Raw genomic sequence first — 25,480 nt, 5'->3', positions numbered from 1 at the left:
GTGGATGCTGTGACAGTAAATGAGTTTAAGGCAAGGTATGATAGATACTGTATGAATGTCAAATAGTTGTGATGAATATGATTTGGAGCCTCCCTCGATGAGTCTAATGACTCCCTGGAGTTGCCCGTAATAATAGTAATAGTAATAGTAATAGAAACATCCCTTTATTCCCCCACACACCTTTACTTTCTGAATTGACTAACCTATTCAATATTTTTGCATGAGAGACTAGATTCTTGGTCATTCTCACACTCACTTCATTGTTGCCTTCACACAAACTCATTTGCTTCTATCCTAATTGCTTGAGTTTCCCTGAATTTGCATGTCAGCATGCTTGGAAGATAAGTTGCATATGATAAATAAGTATGAAGCAGGCATAACCAAAGCCAAAATTGCAAGAGAGTACGGTCTAAATGAATCAACTGTTCGCCATATTTTAGACCAGGCTGCAAACTCTAGGGCTTCGATCTAGGATTAAAAGAAATTGAAAAAGGTCAAGTTCAGGACCTGCTTCAGTCACATGATTAGGAGCTGGATGATAAAGATCTAATTGACCTCGAGAGAGAACGTGCTTACGATGCTCAAATCGTTGATAATGACGAACAAACTGACTTGGCACCGAAGGAATTTACCCTCAAAGAAATGGACGAAATGTTTAGAATTGCTGAAAATTTTAAAGAAAAAAATCTTGAATGGCAATCCTAATCTTGAGTGATCACTCATAGTTCGTCAGGAAATTGAAAATTCCATTCATTGCTACCGAGTTTTATACGAAGAAAAAAGAAAGAAAAAATCCCACCAGACAACTCTATACCAATTTTTATCGAAGAAAGAATAATTGTATGTACTTCTTATATATATAAATAAAGATTAAAGAATAATCTTGTTTTTCTTAATGGACCTTTATTTTTTACTTAACACATTTCTTTTTTACTTGATATATAAAATTTAATTAATAGATTTGAAAAATCCTTGGCATTGATCACCCATTTTACACGCATTATTTATCCAGATTATCGCGGATTCGATTATTGCGTATTTTTTGTGGCAACAATAACCGTGATAATCGAGGTATTCCTGTATATTATTTTATTATAAGTTTTTCCCTTATTATATAATAATTTCATGTTTGGTGTTAATGCAATTAAAAATTTTAAGAAATCTAAATTCATCTTTGTGCTCAACTTTTGCATTCACAGAAGCAATTAAATTCATATTGTAAATCAACTAAAAAGAGTTGAAAACAATAGTTTTTCTTAGTAATTGCAAAAATTGATTTATGATGGCTTAATAATGGTTTCCAAGAACCAATTAGGTCATAAAATCTGGGATCTCCTGTATGTAAATTCATTTACTCATAAAGAACAAAGTTTTTGAATTATGGTTTGACTGATTCATCAGAAACTGTAAAGATAACACTATTCAGAAGAATTTTTTTGAGGTATTAGAGAAGACAACTGGCTCAATGAAAAAGTAAAAGTTGGTCTTCGCTGGGGGATCTAAATAGCAAAATAAGAAATGATTTATCAGACATAATAGAAATATTTTGGGAAAATTAGGAGAAAAGTGAAAACCTAATAATAATGGTAAATGCCCACTGGAGATCTGTTCAGTTTAGGACATGGATTAATTATTCCTAACACTATATTCTGACATAAAAATGTGCGCAAGTTTCAGGACACGGGCATAGAGGATTTTGAAATAGGAAGTGATCACTATTTAGTTTTGAGCAGAATAAAATTAAATTTAAGGAAGAGTGTGGAAAAAAGTTTTAAAACAAATCAAGTTGAGCAGCTTTCAGAGGTAAACTGCAGACAGAAATACACAAATATAATTGAAGAAAAAAAGTAAAGTTTGAAAATAAGAACCAAACCTCAGAGATTTAATGGCACATCCTAAAGAAAACTGACTGATTCAACCAGAGAGGCATGTGGTGAGGTTGTCAGTAAGAAAAGAAAAATCAGAACTCCATAGTTGATCAGGAAGTTAAACAGGCAGTGAAGGAAAAGACAAAGTATACCGAAAGTTCCTGGCAATTAAGTCAGCTTGTGCTCTTAGAGAATACAGAGAAAAATGTAAGAAAGCAAAGCACTGTGTAAACTAGCTAAACAAAAGTAAAGGGAAGACTTTGGTAAGAACATAATGCATGTACACAAATGTCTGAAGCCTCAGAAATAAAGGAGAAGTTTTAGTATTGGTCAGCTCAATCTGGCCAAAAATTATTGGCATCAGTGAGACCTGGTTGTCAGAGAGTGATGTAGTTATAGGAATAGAATATAATGGATATTGTATTTTCTGAGAAGATAGAAGAAATAGGGCAGGAGGAGGGGTATTATTACTGACAGCTGAAGAACTTCAATCAACAAAAACAGAAGTTATGGAAGAGTGTAGATCTGATGGAAACAGTTCATTTGAAGCTGTCTGGTGTGAAATAGAGACCCATAAGACAAAATATATTGTTGGTTGCTGCATCCAGAAGAAAATGTGCACGACATGCATCAGCAGATCAGCACAATGAGTGCAGGCCAAGTCTTCCAATTATCATGGGAGACTTCAAGTATGATGATATAGATTGGAAGGAAGAAAGGGCACAGGTAAAATGGAAATGGAATTTTTATAGTTACCAAGGAATAATTACCTGAAACAGCATGTGATGGAAGGGATCAGGGGTTTCAGAGCATTGAATATGGTAATAGCATCAGAAGATGCTATCTATAACTGTAGTAGAAACTCTGCCTTCAATCAGGGAAAGTGACCATGTAGTCTTGTTCTGGGAGGCTGCTCATCATGTGGAAATTTCAGTCAACACAGGTTTTATGTGGAACCACAAAGCTGGTGATTATGACAAACCTAGGAGGCAACTTGCAGCAGTGCCATGGCATAAGAAACTACATGGAATGAATGTCATTAGTGCATGGGAAGTGGCAAGGATTGTTTGAGCGAGGCAGTATAAAGAGGGTATACCTAGGATCCGGAGGATAAACCAAGTAGGAATTAAGTGGATGACTACCAACATAAAGCAGGAGTTGCATTGCCTTCCACAATGCAAAGAAAGCATTATGGAAGGAATATAATCAGCATGCTGATGAGCAGTATAAGCACAAGAAGGGTAACTAGTTTGGCAAGGAAGGCTAAATCAGATTTCGAGAGAAAATTAGCTAAGCAGGCCAAAGTAAATCCAAAAGAGTTTTTTTTTTTCGTTAAATAGCAAGTAACGGTAAGACTGATTATGGAAGGATATCTTTACTCAATGATGAAAGCAGAAGAAATAGTTAAGTTAGTAAGTTTGGTTACTAAGTGGTGAATTTGAAGTTAGTGAAGTGACAGAGAATGATGTGAGTATTGAAGTAGATGAACTGGGGGTATTCAGTATATTGAAAAATATCATGTGAATACAATAGTGGGCCTGGATGGTATGTCTGCTCGAGTGCTACATGAATGTGAACTGCCATTTCCTCTGATGGCACTGTTTAATCTAAGTTTCAGCTCTGGCAAGGTTCCAAGGGAGTGGAAAGAGAGTAAGATAGTTCCATTACATAAAGGTGGCTCAAAAACAGAAGTATCAAATTACAGACCAATTAATATCTCTGGAGTGGTGGGGAAAGTACTGGAAAAGCTGGTGAAAAAGTAAAAGTCAGGAATAGGAATAAGATACTTTACAGGGGGAAGCATGGCTTTGTAAAAGGTAGGTCCTGCCTCAGTAATTTATTCACATTTTATAATAAGGTGACAGCAGAACTGGATAAAGGAAATGGCTACATGCGATTCTGCTGGACTTTGCAAAGGCATTTTACAGAATACTGCATGCAAAACTATTACATAAGTTAGAATAAATGGGAATGGATATGAGGTTGGTAGCATGGATGAGGGCTGCTGATAGACAGACATCAGAGGGTGGTGTATGGTAGAATGGAATCAAGGCAAATGAGGGTGTCTAGTGCAGTGCCCAGGGCTCCGTACTAGGACCACTACTGTTTGTAAATTGTATATTAATGATATAGGAGAAAATTTGAAGATGGACATTCAGTTGATTGCCGATGATGCAAAACTAGGAAGGACAATAGTTGATATAGATAGATAAAAAGGTGATATAGAATCTTAGAAGATGTTTTAAATAAATTGGCAGTGGGGGCAAAGGACAATGGTTGTCAAATCAATGTTGTAGGAGGTAAGGTAATGTACTTCAGGATGAAAAGATTGCACACTCATACTGAAGGTACTAGTTTACAGGAAATTGATGAGGCTAGGATCTGGGGGGGTGATGGTGGATAGAGATTTGAAATTCAGAGGACATCTTGCAAGAGATAGAAAAATAACTCAGAGGATTACTTGAATGCTGAAGAGCACATTGACAAATAGAGATAGGGAAGTTATAAGGATATGATTCAGCCACGTATTGACTACTGTGCACAGATTTTATCACCTGCATTTCTTTGGGATCAGGAGAGAGAGATGACTCAAAGACAATGACCAAGCTGGTGACAAGTCTGTGAAATATTCCTTATGAGGATAGAATGAGTGTATGTGTGTGTGTGTGTGTAGGTTGCACAGTTTAGCTGACAGAGGAGAGGGAACATGATAGAAACTTAAAAGTAACTAAAGGACAGTGCTTTTTTTTCTGGCATAATGCACCGGAACGACATTCCAGCACCTTTTTTTTTACAGTTTTTTTCAATTTTTCAAAAGTAATTTTTGAAATAATGTTCTCATGTACATAACACGTACGCATGCATGTTACCAGGTGTCGCCTGTTAACATGCATGAGCACACCATTAGCATCTACGTTTCTGGCTATATGGATGTGTGATTGACAACATGTGAAAGATTTTCGGCAAAACATTTATTTATATAAAAAATATCTTTATTGAATTGACGTAAATTTAACGTCAATTCAATTATAATGCTAAAAGGATATGAAAATTCATTATTTTCATATCCTTTTAGCAATTTTTTTTTTTTTTTTTTTTTTTTTTTTTTTTTTTTTTTTTTTTTCGTGTAAAAGTCTGACCCCAAGTTTGAAAATGAAAAAGATTTTCAATTACTTCTCAACCACTGGTCCCATTAATAAAAGGCCAAGAATAATAACAGACACGACATCCAAAAATATGGAAATAATGGTGTGCCAGTCGATGTTTTCGAATCATCTCAAGCTAAGATTGAGGAGAAAGGCCAAACTGAAAATGGCTGGCCGAATTGCTGGACATTATATCAAAAAAATGATTTTTGCTTGAAAAATGAATGGACATATATTTGCAAAAAGAAACTTGGTTGTATGCCTTGCAGAAAAGTTAGAACTCTTGGAATTGAAACAAAGATGGGAATGAAAATTTCCAAAGAATGGGCCAACAATGAGATTACATATTCTGGCAAAGAAAGGAAGCTACAGATGAGCTTACTTCAAAAAAAAAATGTTCGATCACAATCTGCTGCATGCAAAGCAGCGTTAAAAATTGTTTCTGAAAAAAAGACCCCTGAAAATGTTTTTTTAAAATCATTATCTCGTGAAAAAGAAATAACTGTATATAAAGGAAAACCAATCATTCCATAATTTTGAAAGTGAAATTGATCTGCAAGAACTGAACGGAATTGAAATGGGTCATATTCTTCATTCAACAAATGCATGTATTAATATTGTGAATCACGTAAGTGAAGAAATGAGAAAAAATGTGTTTAAAGAAATCGTTCAATCCAAAAATATAATTTCATTGATAATTGAAGAATCAACAACAATAAGCAATAAAACCACTCTCATTGCGTATATTCAATGCTGTATCGAAGGTGTTGGAATTAATTCACCAATAAATTTATTTTTGGACTTGATCGAACTTGAAAACGTAACGGCAAAAAGTGTATTTGATTCCTTACTCCAATGTCTTAACTATTATGGGATGGCAGAAGATTATTTAAAAAAATATTTAGCTTCTCTAGCATGTGATGGCGCTGCTGTAATGTTAGGGTGTAAAAGTGGAGTGAAAAAATTGCTGTCAGAAAAATTTCCTTCTATTATAGTTTGGCACTGTGCTAATCACAGACTAGAATTATCAGTAAGTGATGTTGTAAAGGAAATTTCAGGAATCAATAGATTCAAATCATTTATTGATAAACTTTATGTCCTATACCATGATTTGCCAAAAAACAGTACAGTTGCATTTATGTGCAGAATTACTAGAGGTTGAGCTGCTGAAAATTGGAAAAATTTTAGGTATTCAATGAGCGTCATCTAGTTTCTGTTCAGTTTTGGCTGTGCGGAATAATTTTGAATCTCTAGTGCATCATTTTGAAGATGTGATGCATGATCCTAGGAGAGATAATGTGCTGCAGCTGCTGTACGCGATCTGCGCATTCGTGGAGTTTTACTTAACGAAAAAGCTCCAAAAAATAATCCTTCTATTGACCCCAAAACATTTTATACCAAATTGAAAGAGTCAATTGAAAAAAGGTTGCTTGATAGCGAAGATGTTGAGCTAGCACTTTGGGCTCGCATGCTTGACCAAAAACATTGGCCTGAAGATATTGATGCTCAGCTAACATTCGGAGAGGTGGAAATTAGAAATTTGTCAATCATAGACTGCAACTAAATGAAAGAGAAATGATTTGTGGATTCTGTGAATACATTCTCTATAAGACAATACCAAGAAAAACTGTTGTGTTTGATACATGCTATGAATACCATTCCCATTTCATCAAGTGAATGTGAACGCAGATTTTTGCAGATGAATTTAAAGATCACCCCAACAAGAGTTTCGGTGAAGACTAAAACAGTTTCGGAACTTTTATTCATCAAACTCGTTGGACCACCTTTAAGACTTTTCGATCCTTCAAATCTATGCTTACTTAGAAGACGACATTCGGCCTTAGATATTAAGAGCAAAGAAAGGAGTCGAGATGATTTGTTCGACGAGAATTGGACAAAACTTTGGAAAACACTATGAACTTCTCTTAAATTATATAATGTTTTTACAAATTTAATTTTACTTGTATATTTGGTCTTTGGTTGTATATTTTAATTTGTTTGTTAATTTTACATTTGATCATGTCTAAAATAAAAGATACCGAAGATAAATTATATTTAATTCATTTATACGACTCTGTGACAGCAACAGCTGCTTTATATTTCATTTAAATTAAGATTTGAATATCATTTTCTTTAATTAAAAAGCTTAACAAGATGTGAGTTCCAGCACCTTTTTTTCTAGAAAAAAAGCACTGCTAAAGGGACACTATAAGATTGATACAGAAGAATTTTTCAATACATGGCAAGTAGGGTAAAAACAAGGAGTCACACTTGGAGAGTTGTAATAAGTGAAATGGACTGCTAGAGGCAGTTGTGAGTGCTCCAACAATGAATAGGCGTTAGATATTGTGTTAATGGATAGAGTGGGTCTCCCACGATGAGTCTTTTAACTCCATTAAGTGCTCATATATAAAATAATCTAGATGTCGGGAGAAATTATTACTTTAAAAAGCTACTAAATGAAACAAGCAGCAACATGATGGTAGAAAACTCCCAACAGGAATGTAGTCAGGAAGACATACCCAGACTTGAAGTAGAAAAATGTAATCAAAAACCTGAAATGTTGAAAGACAGCTGGAGTAGATGAAATTTGGCTAGAATTTCATCTATGAAGTATTACATGGCTGCATTGCATATTTTAGAAGGCTTGGTCAGAGGGTCAAATTCCAGGTGATTATTAGAGCTCATAGTACCCATTTATAAAAAAAGGAAAATAAAACAATGCAAAAATTACAGTTATTTCCCTAATGAGTGTTCCTGGTAATATTTACCTTGAGAAATGGCTAAGAAAAATTGTAGCAGAGAAGTTTGGTGAAGAACAAGCTGGATGCAAGCCAAATAGAGGTAATCAGGATCAGATTTTCACTTTAAAACAAATAGATGAGGAATTTTGGGAATATAACAAGGATTTATATTTAAGTTTTTTGTTGATTTGGAAAAGGCATATGACAAGGTGCCAAGAGGAAAGCTCTTCAAAATGCTACAGTTATATAGTGTAAATGGGACATTATATCAAGCAATACATAGTCTCTACATAGTCAGCAGTTAGACTTGAAGAAGGTACAGGAAGATGGTTTGAGGAAAAATCCGGTGTATGACAAGGGTGGCACATTATATCCACTGTTATTCATTAATCTATATAGATCACATTATGAAGGAAAGTGGTATTAAATCTAATATCAAAATCTGTGATCTTAATCTTGGCTCCTAAATAAATCCAGTCCAAGAAAGTGCTGTAATAAATTTGGTATGGAAATCAGCAATAAAAAGACAAAGATAATGAAAATAGGCAGAAAGACTGAAAACATCAACCGTATCCTGAATGGTGAACCTATAAAACAACAAGTAAAACAATTTCAGCTATTTAGGCACAATTTTTAGTGAAGATGAATAAATTCATATGGAATAAGAGAAAAATTAGTCGGAACACTAAATTAGCTGTATATATAAGACAGTGTTCAAACCAGTTTTAACTTATGGATCTGAGAGCTGGGTCAAAAGTAAAACACTTGACCAAAGACTAGAGACCGCAGATATGAGAGTCCTGAGAAAGATTATAGGCGTGAACGTATGGCATCAATGGCAATATCATATTAAAAACGAGGATATTAGGAAAGAACTTGACATTATCAGCATCCAGGAATGTGTTAGAAGAGCTAATCTCAGGTGGTATGGTCACTTAAACAGAATGGGCGAAGAAAGATTAGCAAAACGACCCAGAGGAAGACCAAGATACAGGTGGGTTGATACGGTACAAAGTGCCTTAGACGATAGAAATATAAGATCTGATAATGTTTAAGTCTTAACATATAACAGACTGATTTGGAGGAAAATTGTAGATAGGAAGTAAGTAATGATGTAAATTTTTCATGTAGTACTATCATATCCTGTACACCCCTTGATGGTACATGGCAGGAATTTGATGATGATGATAGTAAATTAAATATGGCAATTGACGACAGAATTAGTAAAGCTGGTATGGTACGAAGTGAGGTGAATAAATTAATATGGAATAAGAACAAAATTAGTCAAAACACTAAATTAGCTGTATACAAAAGAGTGTTCAAACCAATTTTAACTTATGGATCTGAGGGCTGGGTTAGAAATAAAACACTTGATCAAAGACCTCTGATATGATAGTTCTGAGAAAGATTAGTAGAGTGAAAAGATGCACCAATGGCAGTTTCACATTAAAAATGAGGATATTAGGAAAGAACTTGCCACAGTTAGCATTCAGGAATGTGTTAGTAGAGCTAATCTCAACTGGTATGGTCACTTAAACAGAATGGGAGAGGAAAGATTAGCTAATCAAGTGTTCTTTACCAGGTTGGCAGAGAAAAGACCCAGGGGAAGACAACGCTGTAGATGAATTGATAGAGTAAAAAACGCCTTAAAAGACGGTAACATAAGATTTGATAACATATGGAATCTTAATAGATTAATTCTGAGGAAAACTGTTGATCAGAAGTTAGTAATGGCGTAACTTTTTCATATAGTACTCATAATTATCCTGTACACCCCCCGAGGATACATATCAGGAATTTGATGATAATGATGATTTTATTATTTGTACATTTTGTATTATATTATTATCATATTATATATATATATTATATCTTCTTTCCTTATTTTATGGTAATTTCATATTTGGTATTAATGTAATTAAAAAAAAAATCTAAATTTCTTTGTTCTCAACTTTTGCATTCACAGAAGTTAAATCAAATTCCAATTGGAATCACTAGGGCAGAAAGGGTTAAGATAGTTGAAAACATTAGTTTTGTCAGCACTTGCAAAATGAATACAAAAGGGAAATTAGGGTTTGATTTATGATAGCTTGCTTAATATGATTTCTAGGAACCAATTAGGTTATAAAATCTGGGGTGTCCTGTATGTAAATTCTTTTTTTTTTTTCTTTATGTTGGGCCCATACACAGGAGGTTGGTTGGTCAACCTATAGTACATTAGTACCATGTATGGTGGGTAATGGGTTGGGAAAGGAGGAATTTGTTTACATTTGATTTGAATGACTTTAAATTGTATTCCTTGGGAAACACAGCAGGTGGGAGACTGTTTCACAGTGCAGCAGTTGCAGGGATGAAGGAAGAGGAAAAGAAACTTGTTCTGTTTGTTTCTAGGTGTACTGTGAAGGGATGTTCTGAAGGAGCAGCTGCAAGTGTTCCAATGAGCTGTGTACTGAGTGGAGGAATTACTGATGTTATTTCAGATGAGCATTTCCCATGGAAATATTTGTAGAATATACAAATTCTACATACTTTCATACATACTGCAGAGACGTCTGTGTGAAAGTGGGGGGAGAGAGTTGGTAAAGAATGGATCATTGATAAGTCTAATTGTACTCCTCTGTATTGAGTCGAGCATTTTGAGAGAACTTTTAGAGGCCTCCCACCCCATATGTGGGAGCAGTATCCAATAGCTGGGCGGATTTGTGATTTGTATAATGTTAGTAGCTGTTCGGGGGTGAAGTAAGGTCTTGAGCGAAAGAGAAATCCTAATTTTTTTGAGGCTGAGGATGCAATGGTTGTGATATGTTTATGCCAGGAGAGGTTTGATATGAGGATGATTCAAAGAAGTGAGATCTCAGACTGTCTGGAAATTTGGGTATCATCAAAAAGGATATTGGGGAAAAATGGTTCTTTTTTATGGGAATAGTACAGAACTGAGTTTTATTAATGTTGAAATTTATGAGGTTATCCGAACCTCACTGCAGGATGGCTTGGAGATCGGAGTTGAGGGTGGTGGTGGTGGTCGATATTCTGTAGGTTGAAGTGAGTTGTGAAGGGTAAGGCTTATCAAATGCAAGCGAAGAGTGAAGTGTGCTGTCATCTGCAAAACTGTGTATTGGGTTGGAGGTCAATTGCAGTAGGTCATTGATATATAGCAGGAAGAGGGTTGGTGAGAGAACAGAACCTTGTGGAACCCCAGCATTAATCGAGTGGTGAGAGGATAGGGAGTAGTCCACCATCACACACAGTGAATGTTCAGACAGAAAGCTGGCAATCCTGGGTCAGACCGAATGATGGTAGTTTGCCTAGTAGGCCTTTGTGCAAGACCTGGTCAAAGGCTTTGGAGATATCTAGTGTAACCACTTGTGATTCGCCAAACCTCTCCATAGCATTTGTCCAGAGATGGGTCATGTATGTGATTAGATCTCCTGTTGATCAGCAGTGGTGGAATCCATACTGGCAGTCATTTATTTGGTGAGCGTCTTCAAGATAGTGTAGGAGTTGGGAATTGATGATTTTTTCCATTACTTTTGACAGGAGAGGTAAGCGAGTTAGGGCAGTAATTGGATGGCAGTGACTTGTCACTCTTCTTCCCAAGAAGAGTGACAAGTCACTCTTCCTGGGAAAGGGCTGAATATAGGCCAATTTCCAGTTTCTGGGATAGATTCCAGTGGCGTAAGAAAGTATATATAGGTGACATAGGATAGGAGTCAGTTCTGGAGCACCATCTTTCAGAACAATTGGGGGAATGCCATCAGGGCCAGGACACCGTTTTGTGTCTAATTTCGACAGTAATTTTCTGATCTCATCCTGGCAAAAAAGATATAGGGGGCATTGTACGTTAGGTGTCTGGAATGGTTGGAGGGATATTTACCATCGTCAGTTATGCATGCATTTGAAGCAAAGTATGAAGCCAGAAGATTGGCTTTTTCTGTAGGTGATGATGCAGTAGAGCCATCTGGGTATGATAGGGGTGGGAATAGTGCTGGACAGAAGTTATGGTCAATTGCTTTGGCAAGAGACCAAAAGGCCTCAACTGCCATTTGGACAGGCTGCTAGTTTCCTACTTTTTGCTCTTTCAAACTCTGTTTTGGAAGCATTGATTGTTTTTTTGCATCTATTATGGGCTTTGGTGTAAGCTTTGAAAGAGGATGAGGTTCTTGATTTCAGCCAGTTGTGGTATGTCTGCTCTACAGCCTTGGCACATCTTTTGGAGAACCAGGGTTTTGTTAGGGAATGGCAGTTCAGAGTGCTGTGTGGAATGTATGTATTCATGCCAGTGAAGATTACTTTGGTAATAAGTTCGGTTCATATGTTTGGGTTGGAAGGCCGGAAGCAATAGTCCAACCATGGGAATGCAGCATAGAAGTTGCGGAGTTGTTGCAAGGGGGAGGAGATGAGCATTAGGTTGTGGTCAGAATTGCCTAGGGGGGCTCACTACTTTCACTGTGTATTTGGAGGAGTCACTGGTGAGGAAGAGATCTAGGGTGTTTGGGGAATGGTTTGGGTTATCTGGTATACTGGTTGGCATCTGGAAAAATTGTGTAAGGTTGTTAGTGATGGCAAATGTTTCAGCATCTCTGCTTGCAAGATCTGTATAACTGGAGGAGGAAAGCCAGCTAGTGTTGACGATAAAATCTCCTAGGTGGATGATTTTGCTGTTGGGAAAGTGGGATTGGAGAAAGTCGATTTTTAGGGAGAGGAAATTAAAGAGCTCAGGGTGGTTGGTTGTGTTGGGGGGGAGTGATAGAGACAGCAGATGAATTGGACTGAGTGGGGAAGGGATATTTTCAACCAAAGATGGTCAAAGTGGGGTACTCTCTGGCAAGGTATGTCAGAGTGGATGTATGCACAGACACCACCCTTAGGACGAAAGTTGTTAAAGAGTGAGTAGCTTGGAAGGTTGAGATTTGAGTTTCTGCCAGGAAAAGTAGGTGGGGTTTGGTAGACTGTAGGTAGTAGTGAACACTATTCAGGTTGGAGTTCAGGCCATGGATGTTGGTGAAGTGGATGTGTAGGGTTTTGTGAGTCATATGTTGGACTGCATGGGTCTCGCACATTTCCTATGCGGTGCCTGCATGCTGGTCTCCATGGTGGCTGCTAGTGGCATCACTTGGTTTTTTCATCAGTTTATCTTGTCTGTCGTTAGTCAATGCTCCAACTGTTGTCACCATTTTGACGTTTTTCTTCGAGTTGTCTTCAAAGCTGGCGTCTCCGTCTTTGTTCCCTTTGTACAAATGATAAGTCTGGTTGTCTATGTATGCGTGATTGGGGACAGGTGTCTTTGAACTTGTTGTTGATCGCTGTTATTATTTTTGATGTGCTTGTCGCAAGTCACTTTTACTAGGTGAGGAAAATTAGTTCCGTCCTGGCACCTGACGATATTCTTAGGATCGATGTTGTATTCTTCGGCTAGTTTGTTGATGTTCTCTTGTAATGATTTTTTGTTTTCCATTGGGAAATTCAAAATGATGGCACTGAGTATTTACTCATAAAGAGCAAAGTTTCTAAACTATGGTCCAACTGATTAATCACAAACTGTAAAGATAACACTACTTGCCTTCACATTGTATTTGCTAATCATTTTATGTTAAAACTTTAAAATTACACTCTAACAACTTACATAGTATAGTATAATTTTACATTTAATTAAAGTTATTTAACTCAAAAGTTAGTTGGATTCATAAATTTATCACTGAAAGAAAAGCGAATCACTGGTGTATGCATTAAATGTGTATTTAATGCATACATGTACTGGGATATGATAACATATCCCAGTACATCTGAAAAGAGTCATCATTAGTAACATAAAATGAGCATTATGAAGCATACTGAATGATATGTTACACAATAATGAAATGGACCTTATGCATATGATTTACTGCACACAGAAACTGCTATTTAAACATATTACTGAAGTATGAATCATTATTTTTAAATAGTGAACTACAAAAGTGCATTAGAAATTATTTTTCCATCTTCTGAGAAGCAAATATCATACACTCCATATAACTGGACTAACCCCCGCCCCTCCCCACAACACATGCTCGACAAAACAAGCTAGTTTGTTTTGCCCAGTTTGATATGTACCACTCCATTCAACCCCCCCCCCCTCTCTCTCTCTCTCTCTCGTCCTCTGGTGTCCAATAATGTTCCTTGCCTATTTTACCCATAGTTGCACATTTCTGAACATGAGTGTGAGATCCACAATGGTTACGTGCCTTGGGCTCGGAGTTCGAGGTTATATCGTAGTGTGTACTGTTCGTGCAAGTTCCTGATAAGATAAGTATTATTTTCAGTTATCGTTGATAAAATTACTTAATATTGCGTAGTTTTGTTTGCCTTGCGTATTTTCAGTGCGTCTGTTTGTGTGTTATAACTTATTATTTGATAAAACACGTTGCAAATAATTATGGTACCTGTACGAAGGAAAATGGTGGCCAGTAATGATGGTTCGCCATCTTTATCAAAGAACGGTAGTATAAAAGAAATGAGTCAGTGTACTAGCTGTGAAATGTACGCTTTGCAGAGTGCGGTCGGAGTGTGGATAGACGATAATAAAGGATTGAATGTGTGTAGAAAATGTAGGGAGAATGAGGAATTGAAGTGTATTTCGGATCGTGAGTGTGATATTTTTGTCAAACTTCAGAATGAAGAAAATAGCGTTATGACAAGAAACGGCAAGGTTGTACATGAGAATTATGAGAGTGTGAATGTAGAAAGTGTGAATGAAAGTATTAATGGTTTCTCAGAGAATAAAAAAGATGAGATAGATGCATTGAGTGAGATCGCGTTGTTGAATGGTGCGATAGAAAGGACAAAACAGCAGCTAGAGTGCATGAACAAAAGTAGACTGAATGAACCAACCAATAATAAAAGGTATGACAGGAAAAATAGACGTATGAATGTGAACATGAACAAAATGAAGGATAGAGTGCTGTATGGAGACTCGTTAGTACGAGGTGTGTTAGTAGAGGATTTGACAAAATCGTACCAACCTGGTGCGACCATAAAGGATGTAACTGAGTCTATTGGAGAGCAAAAGGAAAGGGTGAAAGAAATTATTGTTGTGGCAGGTACGAATGATTTGAAAGGAGATAAAATGGAAATGATAGAAGACCTGAATGAATTGTTTGAGGTAGCAAAAGAAAAGAGTGAGAGAGTTAGAATGATTAGTCTTTTGCCACGGTATGACAGTGAAACGTTTAAAAGGAGGGCCATAATTGCGAATGACTTTATGCGTGGGTTATGTATGACGAGTGGTGTGGAATTTGTGGACGTGTGGAGTGAGTTTGATGGGTGAAAGGATCTATATAAGATGGATGGCTTGCATTTGAATGGTTACGGTGTGTAACTTGAGAAAGTGTTGCTGAATGTAGTGGATGTGCAAATTCAGGGAAACTAGATTTGTTAAGGGGGGAGAGAGTAGATATACAGTCCTTAGGGAGGCAGTTGAATGTAAGAATGAATATAATATGCTAGAGCAAATAAGGCAACAAACCAGAGTGGGATAGTTAATATAAGGTATCAAGGTAGGGTTGGGGCTAATGGGGGTTTTAAATTCATGTACACTAATACTAGGAGTACTAGGAACAAGAAGGAAGAGTTTTTGGCCATGGTTGGCACTTCCAGACCACAGGTTATTGGTATTAGTGAAACATGGCTGACTGTAGATGATATAGCTAGTGGGATTGAATGTGATGGGTATAGTGTGTTCAGGAATGACAGAGAATAAAATGGGGGGAGGAGTATTGTTGATGATAGCTGATGAGCTACAGCCAAGGAGAATAGAAGTTGAATTGCAGGATAGAGAAAAGAGCACATTTGAGGCCATTTGGTGTGAGATTGTGGCTAGCAGAACTAAATATACAATTGGGTGCTGCTATAGAGGTGATGGAAAAGATGGTGGTGACAGTATGCACAAGCAAATAGAAGAAATGAGTGGAAGGAGGGCGATTATTATGGGAGATTTCAACTATGGTCACATTGATTGGCGTGAGGAGAGGACACAGGAGAGGAAGGAATTGGATTTTATGCGGTTATTAAGAGATAACTATCTGGGACAGCATGTAATGGAAAATACTAAGGGTCAGAGAGTGCTTGACCTAGTAATTACATCTGAGGATTTGGCTGTAACAAATATGACCACATTGCCACCAATCGGTGAGAGTGATCATAGGGTCTTGACTTGGGAGGTGGCTAAAGGTGTAGAATTTTCAATTAAGACAGGGTACATGTGGAATTATCGGGCTGGAAAGTATGACAAGCTTAGGAGTTTGATTGGCTCAGTGCCATGGCATGTACAACTGCAAGGACTAGAAGTTGATAGTGCATGGGAGGTAGTTAAGAAGTGTTTGCATGAAGCAATGGCTGACTGTATACCTAGAGTCCGAATAATAAATCAAGTAGGGGTTAAATGGATGAATAACACCATTAAGCTTGAGCTGCAAAAAAAGAAACAACTATGGAAGGAATTTAAGGAGAAGGGTGACAGGCAGGCACATGAACGGTATAAAGAGCAGGCCAGAAGGGTGACGAGTGTGGTAAGAAAAGCAAAAAAGGATTACGAAAGAACATTGGCCACGCAGGCTAAAGAGAATCCTAAACATTTTTTTAGATATGTAGCAAGTAAAAGGAAAAATGTACATGGCAGAATGATTTTAAAGAATGCCGATCGTAGGGAGGTAACTGAATCAGTTGAGATAGTTGAGTTACTGAGTGAGCACTTTGCAAGAATATATCATCCAGGTGGTGACATTGCAGAAATTATACGGGAATTTTGGTGAATGAAGTGGAGCTGAGTAGTCTATTGCATAACCTCAATGTCAATACATCTGTGAGATTGGATGGTATACCAGCTCGTGTAGTACGAGAAGCAGCTAAAGAATTGTCAGTACCCTTGACCATTTTGTTAAATTTGAGTCTCGGGTAGTCCCGAGTGGGTGGAAGGAGGGGAAAACAGTTCAACTGCATAAAGGTGGTTCCAAAACTGCTGTTGTAAATTACCGACCGACCGATTAGCATATCAGGAATCATCAAGGTCTTAGAGAAATTAGTCAAGAAAAGAATACAGGATTGGATAGATGAAAATGGGATATTGTATGGGGGACAACATGGTTTTGTGAAGGGTAGATCATGCCTTAGTAACTTGCTCACGTTTTATAACACAGTGACGGCTGAACTGGATAGGGGTAGTGGGTTTACAGTGATACTACTGGACCTTGCCAAGGCCTTTGATAGGATACCACATGGAACCCTAATCAGTAAACTGGAGCAGATGGGGATGGATATAAGTTTGGTGAGATAGATAGGAGGGTGGTTGAAGAAGAGATACCAGAGAGTGGTTTATTCAGGAGTGGAGTCAAAAAGACATCTTGTGGCTAGTGGAGTGCCGCAGGGCTCTGTTCTTGGACCACTGCTTTTCAATTTGTTCATCAATGATATTGGAAAGGATTTGAGAGGAAGTGTTCACTTGTTTGCTGATGATGCAAAGTTGGGTAGAGCAATTGTGAGTGCACAGGATGTCAAAATTTTACAGGATGATTTGGATAGTTTGGAGGACTGGGCTAGGAAAAATGGATGTCAGTTTAATGTGGCAAAGTGTAAGGTTATGCACTTTGGCGTGAAAAGAATAGCAGCAGTATATCGCAATGGTGGAACCGTACTCCAGGAGATTGATGAGGCCAGGGATTTGGGAGTGTTGGTGGATAGGGAATTGAAGTTTAGGGAGCACATTGCATAAGTGACTAAAACAGCTCACCAAATCACTTGGCTTCTAAAAAATACTTTAGCATGCAGAGACAAACAAGTTGTTGTTCCTCTGTATCGAGCCTTGATAAGACTCCATCTGGACTTCTGTGCCCAGTTATGGGCACCAGGGTTTCTTCGTGATGGGGAGGAAGTGGAGAGGGTCCAGAGACGAGTGACCAAGATGATAGCAGTTCTGTAGAATGAACCTTATGAGAATAGGTTGAAGATTTGTGGGTTGCAGAAATTGGACGATAGGTGAAGGAGGGGGTGATATGATTGAGACATTCAAATTACTGAAGGGTTTTTATAAGATTGATCCACAAGATATTTTTGAAAATATGACTGGTGGTGGGGTGCTTAAGAACTTAATAACTGAGAGGAGACCTCCACATAGCCTTTCAAGGAATGCGGAGAACCGACCAGGGCTTCTGACCTAATGTCCAATCCTCACCTTCTCGTGGTGCACCCTGTTGGGTATCTACTTTGATACTGAACGAACGAGGATGGGCTGGCAATTTGGGATTTAGCCGACCAAATTGTATTCTTATTGGTTAAACCAAAATAAAAAATGATGGTACAACATGACAAAATTTCATGCCGGCTGGGGCGTCGCCCAGTTAAACAAGGCCCCCGTTGTTTCCGCCAGGGAACCAGTGCAAACAGCGAAAAGTTAGCTGCTGGAACAAATCTGAAAACAAACCCCAACTCAACATCACCAGAGTTAAAGATCGGTACTATCAACATAAGAAGCCTAAATATCAAAGAAATGGAGCTAGCTGAAGAATTAGATAAGTACCAGATCGACATAATAGGGGTGACTGAAACAAAAAAGACCAAAACTGGTGAGATCTTTCTGAGCAATAAATACAAAATGTTATATTCAGGCAATGACAATCAAGGAAAAGAAGGAGTAGCCATAGTATTCAACACAAAATACGAGGCTAATCTTCTTGAATGGCAGTCAGTCTCAAGTAGAGTAATGTGGGCAAATATGAGAATGGGGAACTGGACAATTAGACTGATTTGTGCCAATGGTCCAACAGAAGGTTCTACTAAGGTAGAAGTGGAGGAATTTCTTGATGCTTTAGAAAAAGCAACTGACACAATGAAAAAGGAAAAGTTGGTCCTTGTTGGGGATCTAAATAGCAGAGTACGAAATGATTGTGAGACATACAAAAATATTTTGGTAAAATTTGGAGAAAAGAGAAAAGCTAATAATAATGGCAAATATCTGTTGGATTTCTGCTCAGGACATGGACTGGTTATTACTAACACCATGTTCCAACATAAAAATGTGCACAAATTCACATGGAGAGAAGAGGCTAGGAATAAGAAAAGTCTCATTGACTATGTTATTGTTGATAGTGATGTTTTCTCCCTGGTGCAGGACACCAGAGTGTACAGAGGATTTGAAATTGGAAGTGATCACTATTTAGTCTTGAGCAGGATAAAATTGAATTTCATATTGAAAAGAATAACATGTAAGAAAGTTTTAAAGCGAATAAAAGTTGAGCAGCTCTCAGATGTGAACTGTAGACTAAAATACACAAAGATTATTGAAAAGAAAATGAAAGAGTTTGAGAACAGGAATCAAGCCTTGGAGATTCAGTGGCAAACTCTGAAGAAAACATTGCTTGATTCTGCCAGAGAGGCAAGTGGTGAGGTTGTGTGCAAGGATAAAAAAATCAGAACTCACTGGTGGACACAGGAAGTTAAAGAGACAGCGAAGGAAAAGAAGAAAGCATATCAAAAGTTCCTGGCAAATAAGTCATCTTTTACTCTTACAGAATATAGAGACAAATGTAAGAAAGCTAAACATTGTGTAAAACTAGCTAAACAAAAGTCATGGGAGGACTTTGGCAAGAATATAGAAAATAAATATCAAGAAGGTGGCAAAATATTCTGGAGGTTGTTGAAGAAGCTTACGAATGGAGGAAAGAGTGCTGTAAAAGGAGTTAGAGATGATAAAGGTGACATGAAAACAGGAGAAAAAGATATCCTTGAAGTATGGAGTAATTACTTTGAAAAACTGCTAAATGAAACAAGCAGTGATGACAGCACAGTGATAAAAAACACTGACCAGGCATGCAGTCAGGAATACATATCCATACTTGAAGTAGAAAAAGCCATCAAAGGCTTGAAATGTGGAAAGGCAGCAGGAGTAGATGATATTCGACCAGAAATGCTGAAGTATGGTGGTATAAAAGTCTTACAGTGGCTGCACTGCATAGTTCAGAAAGCCTGGACAGAGGGACGAATTCCTGATGATTGGAATAGAGCTCTCATAGTACCCATATATAAAAAGGGAAATAAAACTGAATGTGAGAATTACAGAGGTATTTCCCTACTGAGTGTTCCTGGCAAGATCTATGCAAGTATACTTGAGAAACAGTTGAGAAGAATTGTGGAAGAAAAGCTTGGTGAAGAACAAGGTGGATTCAGGCCAAATAGAGGCTGTCAGGATCAGATCTTCACTTTACGACAAATAGTCGAGAAAGCATGGGAATATAACAAAGATCTGTATTTAAGTTTTGTCGATTTGGAAAAGGCATATGACAAGGTGCCAAGAGAGAAGCTATTCAATACGCTGCAGTTATATGGTGTCAATGGGGCATTATATCAAGCAATACTTAGCCTTTATTTGAGTTGTAAGTCAGCAGTTAGAATTGAAGGAACTACAGGAAGATGGTTTAATGTTAAATCTGGTGTGAGACAAGGATGTACATTATCCCCTCTGTTATTCATTATCTATATGGATCACATTATGAAGGAAAGTGGTATTAAATCTGATATCAAAATTGGAGATGCTAATCGGATGATGTTATACTTCTAAATAAATCTGCTACAAGTCTGCAAGATTCTCTGACTAAATTGAATAGCTGTTGTAATAGATATGGTATGAAAGTCAGCAATAAAAAGACAAAGACAATGAAAATAGGCAGAATCATTGAAAATTTCAACTGTGTTGTGAATGGAGAACCTGTGGAACAAGTAAAACATTTCAGCTACTTAGGCACGATTTTTACTGAAGATGGTAAATTAAATATAGAAATAGACAACAGAATCAGCAAAGCTGGTATGGTGGGAAGTCAATTGAATAAATTCATATGGAATAAGGGAGAAATTAGTTGGAACACTAAATTAGCTGTATACAAGACAGTGTTCAAACCAGTTTTAACTTATGGATCTGAGAGCTGGGTCAGAAGTAAAACATTTGACCAAAGACTAGAGACTGCAGATATGAGAGTCCTGAGAAAGATTAGAGGCATGAACAGATGGCATCAATGGCAATATCATATTAAAAATGAGGATATTAGGAAAGAACTTGACATTGTCAGCATCCAGGAATGCATTAGCAGAGCTAATCTCAGGTGGTATGGTCACTTAAATAGAACGGGAGAGGAAAGATTAGCAAAACAAGTGTTCTCTGCCAGGTTGGCAGCAAAACGACCCAGAGGAAGACCAAGATATAGGTGGATTGATACGGTACAATGTGCCTTAGACGATAGAAATATAAGATCTGATAATGTTGGAGTCTTGACAAGTAACAGACTGATTTGGAGGAAAATTGTAGATAGGAAGTTAGTAATGATGTAATTTTTTCATGTAGTACTGTCATATCCTGTACACCCCTTGAGGGTACATGGCAGGAATTTGATGATGATGATGATGATGACTGGTGGTGGGAGGACTAGGGTCCATGCATGGAAGCTGGGCAAGAGTGTGGTTGACAAGGGTGTTAGAGCTAGGTTTTTTACTTGGAGAGTGGTGAATGAGTGGAATAAGCTTCCAGAGTCTGTTGTGGGTGCTACGACCGTGAATGAGTTCAAGGCAAGATATGATAGATACTGTGTGAATGTTGAATAGTTGTTCCAGACATGATGTTACGGCCTCCCTCGATGAGTCTGTCGACTCCTTGGAGTTTCCCGGAACAATAATAATCGTCAAGATGTGCCTGATACATGGCACATATAAAGAGTATTGATAATCAAACATGTTTGTATAAATTAATTCTTTTTGAAAAGTTAAAAACTTCGTGCAAATTTATCTGAGTCTGATAAGATCTGCTTGAGTGTATATGGTTCAGTCAGTGTGGTAAAAAATTCATTTCTTTCTTGAGTGAAGTGCTGGTAATCTACCAAGATGTGACAAATGATGAGACACATGTTACAGTATTCACACATAGGCAGGTCATCAGTCCTCAGTAAATAAGAATGTGTAAGATGATTGTGATTCAGACCTTACAAGAACAACTTCCTCTCTTCCATTTCTGAGCTAACTTGACTGCCAATGCTTAATTTCAGGCTACATTCATCCAATTTACTTGTCAGTGCTTCCTCTCACAATGACTGCCATTGGGTTTAAGCTTTAATCTAAGTGTCTGTATATGGGAATGACCAACAATACCCGGAAAATGTATGAGCTGATCTAGCAGCTGCATCTGCAGTCTCATTTTCCTTAATTCCAATTATGCTGAGAATCCAGCACAGCTGAATATCAAAATTAAGAACCTTCAATTTTAACAATGACTGTAAAACCTTAACAAAGCACTGGATGTGGATTACACAGGAGACGAGATGGCCTATAAAATCTCACCGAGTCTCTATAAATTATACACTTCTGGTAGGAGTTTTCTTTTATGTGCACAAGTGTAAGCTGAGTGGGATCTGATTGGATACAATAAAGTCAGGAAATACAACAGAACAACCAGAGGTTTCAGATCCTGAACATCAGTACAGATGGGAAGGAAATCAGTGTTTTGCTCTGAGTGCATTAGATAACTGCAACCAGATGGACAATTGAGCGTAAGACTTTCTTAATTGGCACAGTAAGGTTGTACAATGGAGAACAAACCTGGTGCAGCTACTGGATAAAATGATTTTTGCTTTGCATTAAAACTAGAAAATAAAAGAAATTACAGAAACTATACCCCCCCACACACACACACCTATTATACAGTAATTTCATATTTGGTGTTATTTCAATTAAAAAAAAAATCTAAATGTATCTTTTGCTTTTCACTTTTGAGATTTTCACATTGAGAGAAGCTAAGTTAAATTCATATTGAATGACTCCTGAAAATTTCAGGTTATTTTTGATTTTAATGGTACAGCCTACACCTCTTTAATTCACCATAAAAATTTCAGGTAAATGACTAATTCAAGCTTTTGTAACATTTTGAAATGTAAACATTAAATAAAAGATTATAATTTTTATAATTCCATATTCTTCTAGTTCTCTTCTTATACGTCTGTCATTATTGTTTGTATTTGTACTTTTTGTCCATTATCATATACATACATACTGGCACATACCCATAGGTAATCTCCTATTTATTTATAGTTAGTGCCTAACAAGTTTCATTAGATCATGTTACTAGTGGATTTATATGTATCATGGTAAAGTCTAATATTCTGCCAACTGTGTACATGTTAATTAAGACATGACTATTATAATATCATATAGACTGACATTACCATAAAAGAATAAATTACCTTTCATTCCAGGCCTAATTTTCCCAAACTGATTACTCTCATCTTCACTGTGAATATTCTGGTCGTCAAACTGTTGATTGTGAATTTTATTTTTATCTTGCCATTTTTTATATCTGTTGCTTTTAGTGAAAGAAGAAAACTATATTTTCTTTGGCATACTGCAATCTACCATTTATTTGACATTCAAAACAGCGACCCTTACACATCAACCATTTTCTGGTAAAGTACCATGTAATTGCACTTCAATTAACTGACCCTTCATTTTCAGAATGGCAAATTGCCTTCAGTTACAGTCAGGTAAATGGTAGATTACTGGATTAAAGTCTTTATAAAATAAAGAAATGCAATAAATATTTCGAATAAAATATTTAAAATGAAACTAAAATAATATGTAGGAAAAACAGAGAAAGAAGTACAAAGTAAGGGTAATCTAAAGCATTTTGGAATTTGTCTTATATTTTATTACAATTTCTTATTATGTAATAAATTACAAAAATAATTATGCTTTGTACAATAAATTAAAGAACTTGTTATTGATAATGAAATGATATACACAAACTGTTTATTTTTACAGTTTGTATATAAAAAAAAATCACTTGTTCAGTGATTTGTTTCTATTGTTTAGAATAAAAGGACAACAGTATCTAGCGCATAAGGTCAAGTTGTGAATGATGGAGCAGGTCTCAAAAAAAAAAAAAGATGGCAACCAGTGGCATGCCCCAGGGTTCTATTCTTGGGCTTCTGCTCTTTAACTTGTTTGTAAATGATATATCATGTGGACCGAGTACGGATATTCAGTTGTTTGTTGATTATGCAAGTTGGGGAGAATTATAAGTAGCACTGCTGGTGTTATTTCCCTTCAGAAAGATATGAATAGACTTCTGACTTGGACAAAGGAGAGGGGGGTTGTAGTTTTAATAGGTACAAGGGATTGCATTTTGGAGTGCAGAAATATAAGGTTCTGTACCAGCATTTCTCAACCTTCCTAGGCCCAAGGACCAGTAAAATTACTAAAACAATTCTACGAACCCACTAAGTCATGTAAATTTTTTAAAAACCTATGTGGGGATTACCAACATTTGCGAAAAACTGTGCCATTTATGACATAATAAATCTAAAAGCATGTTTTGAATACATCAGAAAACATAATTAAATTGGACGTAAACAATTAAAAGTGTATCATCATAGAACAAAGTTTAAATTTTTATTAAACAAATAAATAATATGATATAATTACATTACTGCTTACTTTTAATGAGATGGTTGAGCTTCTTGGCCCTTGCAGAGTTGCTGGATATCTGGCTCAATACTGGTCAACTTCAGTCGAAGATCGGCGCACGCACATACACTAAGATGAATTCTGTATTTTGTTTTTCTTTGAAGGAGTGATGAAAATCCTCTTACAAAGATAGGTTGTAGAAAACTGCATGATAATTTTCTATACTTCATCAAATAATTCGGGAAGGTCACTTCTCAGTGAAGGCGAGATCCAGAATCAAGCCAAACCAACCCCACGGAATTGCATTTTAAGCCCACTAACACTTGAAAGCTCAATTAACTGTTCTTTTTTTGATAATGAAAGGTCATTCTCGTGACTGTAAGCCTGAAATGGATTGTGAACCCACAGAAGTTTCTTACAAATGTTATTCGAAAAATGTTTCAAAATTCTGCTTCAGAGATTTGAGGTGGTTACAAACCCTTTCCAGAAACTCAGAATCAACAAAAAATAAATAATTTTCCACTAAAAATGATTCCAATGTTGGAAAAAGTGCAAACTGTCCGTCTTTTACATAACTAATCCATAACACCAATTTTTCTTTAATGCCTTTATTTTGTCGTAGGCATCAAGAACAGTTGAAGAATTTCTCTGAAGGGAGAGATTTAGTTCATTTAATTTCGAAAAAATGTCTGAAAGATAGGATAGTGTTGATACCCATGCTTCATTAACAAAATCAGAATTACGTTCATTTACAAACAATAAAACTTCATGCCTTAAACAAAATAGCCTTGTTAGTAATTTGCCCCTGGAAAGCCAGTGAATTTCAGAATGAAGCAAAAGTTGTTTATATTCACTGCCCATTTCATCGCAGAGTACTGAAAATACCCTGTTATGTAACGATCAAGCCTGAATAAAATTAACTAGCTTTACAGCATCGTATAGCACAATTTAAAATTCTGGTGGCATTCCTTTGGTGGCTAACACTTCTCTATATATGAAACAATGTACCCAATTCAAATTGGGGGCTACTTCCTTGACCATAAAACTCCAATTATGCCTTTATTGATTATGAAAAATCCTCTGCTTCAGAAACAACTTTCACGATACTCGAAAGATTATGAAATCAGAAAGCCGAGAAGTCACATATATATAGCCCAAATCAGCATACACCAACACACGGTAAGAATACATTGTAATGGATAAATGCATATTGGAAAGTATTTTACAACTGAAAAGCATTTCATTTTAATGGAAACAC

General features: G+C 36.8%; 1 protein-coding gene across 4 annotated transcripts in view; it reads right to left on the bottom strand.

The window, feature by feature from the left end:
* The window catches only part of LOC150094624 (ATP-dependent RNA helicase DDX54), a 350,258-nt gene that overhangs the window by 13,349 nt on the left and 311,429 nt on the right, over positions 1-25,480 (bottom strand). For all 4 annotated transcript variants that reach the window (XM_090411066.1, XM_090411065.1, XM_090411067.1 and 1 more), the window contains exon 19: positions 23,004-23,116. In XM_090411066.1, coding sequence (XP_090267192.1) covers positions 23,004-23,116 — 113 coding nt within the window. The remainder of the gene's footprint in view (positions 1-23,003; positions 23,117-25,480) is intronic.

Source organism: Typopeltis vanoorti, chromosome 21, assembly GCF_054136105.1.
Source record: "Typopeltis vanoorti isolate ZY-2024b chromosome 21, IOZ_Tvanoo_1.0, whole genome shotgun sequence".
Taxonomy (NCBI): Eukaryota; Metazoa; Arthropoda; class Arachnida; order Uropygi; family Thelyphonidae; genus Typopeltis; species Typopeltis vanoorti.
This window is presented reverse-complemented; position numbering and strand designations above follow the sequence as displayed.